Here is a 3,292-nt window from a genome sequence, read left to right as displayed (position 1 = left end):
AGCGCAGCAGGCTGGCAGCAGCCTTACATTTAAGAGAACAAAAATAGAAAAAACTCGCTCAACGCCTTCATTTTATTGTATTATTTAAACCAGAACGTGTAGTAAATAAAAAAATCAAAATAGCTCTGCAACTGCCAACGACCCTAGTGTCCACTCGTTTACATTAATGTCACACAAAAGAAAAAAACCAAACAAAAAAAAAACACCATCACAAATACGATATAATCAACACAAAATAGGCTAAAAAATTTAAAGCACCTAATCGTAGATGTTGTCCTAAAACGCCACCTAGAAGTGTAGGAGGCAAAAAAGACAAAAGGGTTGCCAAATGGGAGTTCTCTCATGGAATGTCGAGGGGTTCTCAGATCCCCTAGATCCCCTCAAAGCCAAACGGGTAGTCAGCTGGCTGAAAAATAATCCCTTCAACTGCATTGTTCTGCAAGAGGTTAAAACCACAGGCCCTGAGCTAGAGCACTCCTTACAGCTTGTATCTAAGTCTCACTGCTAGATCTCTGACATCCACTACCACAGTTTGGGCGGATGTGTCATAGGTGTCCCCGTTCTATGGAAGGACATATTGGCCCCACTGCAAAACGAGGGCACAACTGGTGCTCGGTCTCCCTCCCTCCCCCGTTCAACTCTAGACTAGTGGGAGTGTATGCAAGCGGGTTTGTTATGGATCGAATCATGCTGTGGCAAGAAATCCAGAATCTTCAAGGACCCCTTATTCTCGTTGGGGACTTCAACATGGTAGAATCTCTTACTGACAGATTTCTTGCCAAAGGAACAACAGTAAAGGGCGCTGAACTGGTGGCTTGGGAAGCCCTCAAATCCAAACTTCAGCTTTGGGACATAGGAGTAGAGGGCGACTTCACCTGGCAAAATTATGCTAAAGGAGACACAGCTAGAAAAGCCCGTCTCGATAGGTGTTACATGGACATTAACTTGATCAACACCTTCACTAGAGTGAAAGCCAAGCCAAGATTCACCTCTTGCCTTTTGGACCACTACCCCTTAGCTATTACTCTAGATGACAAAGACTCTAAGGTCAGAAACCAGTGGTTCCATACTGATCCCATGCTCTTCCAGCTTCCTAGCTCGTCTCTCCTTATTTGCTAGCAGTCTGGGAAGAATCTATTAGGCACCATGCCCTGCCCTGTGCTATCAACACAGGGGTTATTAAACTCCTTCACAAGAGAGGGGCTAACGATGATCTAGCGAACTGGAGGCCGCTCACTATGCTTAACACCGCTTACAAGATCTTCGCCAAGGCTGTGTCCAATAGGATTTGCGTCCTTTTGATGAAATGGATATCCTCTGAACAAAAAGGGTTTATCAAGGGCCGCAAACTTGTTGAAGCAGTGATTCCTCTATGGGAAGGTTTTGAATATGCCACTGAGTCAGGGCAGAATTTTGTCTTCGTCAAGATTGACTTTGACAAGGCCTACGATAGACTCGAGTGGTCCTTCATTATTCGATACCTTGACGCCATGGGTTTTGGCCAACAAATGATTCTTTTTATTAAAACCCTTTTTGGGAATGCAAGAGCAAGAGTTGCTCTTAATGGTAAACTGTCAAGCCCTTTCAATCTAATGAGGTCGGTTCGCCAAGGTTACCCTTTAGCTCCCCTCTTGTTCGCTATTGCGGTAGATAGCCTCAATTGCCTCATAAGAGATACAGAGGGGCCTTATCAAGGGCATAAGACTCCCTAGGTTTGAGAAACAATAGTCTCTCTCAATTCGCTGATGATACCAACGCCTTATTGGCCAGTGGTGATGAACTTTCACTTAAGGAGTTTTGGTCAGTAATGGATTTGTTATGTCTAGCCTCTGGGTCCAAAATCAACCACAGCAAAACAGGAGTCTACACTTCCTCTTCCCTTCCTGACTGGGTGACTGAATCAGGTTGCAAGATCATCGAGGAAGGACAGATCTTCAGGCTTCTTGGCATCCCCATGGGCTTTGGAGTTTCCCTCAAAAAAAGATGGGAATGGGTATGCAACAAGTTTAGAACCAAGCTAAACAGATGGGGATAGGCTTTCAACACTCACTAGCAGGGAGAGTTTTGGTCATTAACCACTTTCTCAATGCCTACATAATCTTCTTTTTTGGATGTTGGCAACCTACCGACAGCCACCTTCAGAGTATTTCCAAGGTCTGCAGGAATTTTCTATGGGCTGGTGACCCTTTTGTCCAAAAAGCAGCCAAAGTTTCATGGGAAATATGCACTCTCCCCAAAGACCAAGGAGGATTGGGCATCAAGGACCTGAAAACTATCGCTGACAAGATGGCTGTTAAGCTTCTCCTACCTACAGTCACAAATCCCCAAGAAGAATGGGCCTCCTTGTTGCTCAGAAACCAACACAAGTTCAAACTTCACGAGTTCTCAGGTTGGGCTAACCTCCCCCTGTCAACTATTCTATTTGGAAAAGGCACTATTACCTCTCACGGCTCTGATCTTCTGTGCTCCTTGGTTCAAGCCTGGAACAAACACCGAGCTGCCCTAACAATTAACCCTCTTTCCAAACACAGCTTTAGTCTTCCCCCTGGAGACTCCATCTGGTGGCCGGCACTGAATATTCCAAGAATATCTCCTAACTACAGAAGAAGAGCCTTAACCCTTCACAAAAAGGGACTCAGGACTTGGCATCAACTTTGGGACCCTCACGAGCAAGACCGGCTCAGCAACTTGGAGCTCTCTCTCAAGTTCAAAGCTCACCCGTGTGACCTCCCTCTATTATTAGATCTAGGATAAGAGAGTTCCCTCCGGACCTCATCTGGACTCTACAGAGATACACTGAGCTTGATATTCGCGCCTTCACCTGGAAAGGTGGGTACAAACTCGAGCATCCGACTTGGGACCCTCCTGACCTTTCCTCCCCCCTACATGTCAGGCTGAACAGAAGGTGGAAGGTCTGCAAAGCAATGGAACTTCAAGTTTCAGTCCATCTGGGCTCCTTCCTTGGAACCCAAGAAGTCGGTTATTATGATGTGGCTTATCCTTCATAAAGCCACTTGGACGGCAAAGGATGATTCAGGCCCAGCTAGGTGATGTGGCAGATGATGTTGCAGATGCAACGAAGAGATTGAAGACATATTCCATTTGTTTCTAGCATGTCCTGCTAATAAAAATGTATTTGCACCTTTGATTAAAGTTTTAGGTTTCTCTCCCAAGTGGAAACAGGTTCTTCTAAGTGATTTTGTAGGCTATCTTAGCCTTTTCTAGAATAAAGCCAGGGGGGAATTCCTCTAGATTATTTGGAGACAGAGGAACTTCATGTTGTTCGAGGGCC

The 3,292-nt window shown here is 45.4% G+C and overlaps 1 protein-coding gene and 1 pseudogene across 1 annotated transcript; both read left to right on the top strand.

The window, feature by feature from the left end:
* The first annotated feature begins 1,238 nt into the window (after nucleotides 1–1,238).
* Nucleotides 1,239–1,712, top strand: LOC147622596 (secreted RxLR effector protein 78-like). The gene has a single exon (XM_086822588.1). It carries the CDS (start codon nucleotides 1,239–1,241, stop codon nucleotides 1,710–1,712), a length of 474 nt encoding a protein of 157 aa, XP_086678714.1.
* Nucleotides 1,713–1,797: 85 nt separating this feature from the next.
* LOC147622595 (uncharacterized) overlaps nucleotides 1,798–3,292 on the top strand; it is a 1,735-nt pseudogene continuing 240 nt past the window's right edge.

This window comes from Cibotium barometz, chromosome 28 (assembly GCF_041138505.1).
Source record: "Cibotium barometz isolate CiBa-2024 chromosome 28, ASM4113850v1, whole genome shotgun sequence".
Taxonomy (NCBI): domain Eukaryota; kingdom Viridiplantae; phylum Streptophyta; class Polypodiopsida; order Cyatheales; family Cibotiaceae; genus Cibotium; species Cibotium barometz.
This window is presented reverse-complemented; position numbering and strand designations above follow the sequence as displayed.

Excerpts from the sequence above, each read along its gene's own strand:
- LOC147622596 (XM_086822588.1), top strand. The coding sequence starts at position 1,239 with ATGCTTAACACCGCTTACAAGATCTTCGCCAAGGCTGTGTCCAATAGG.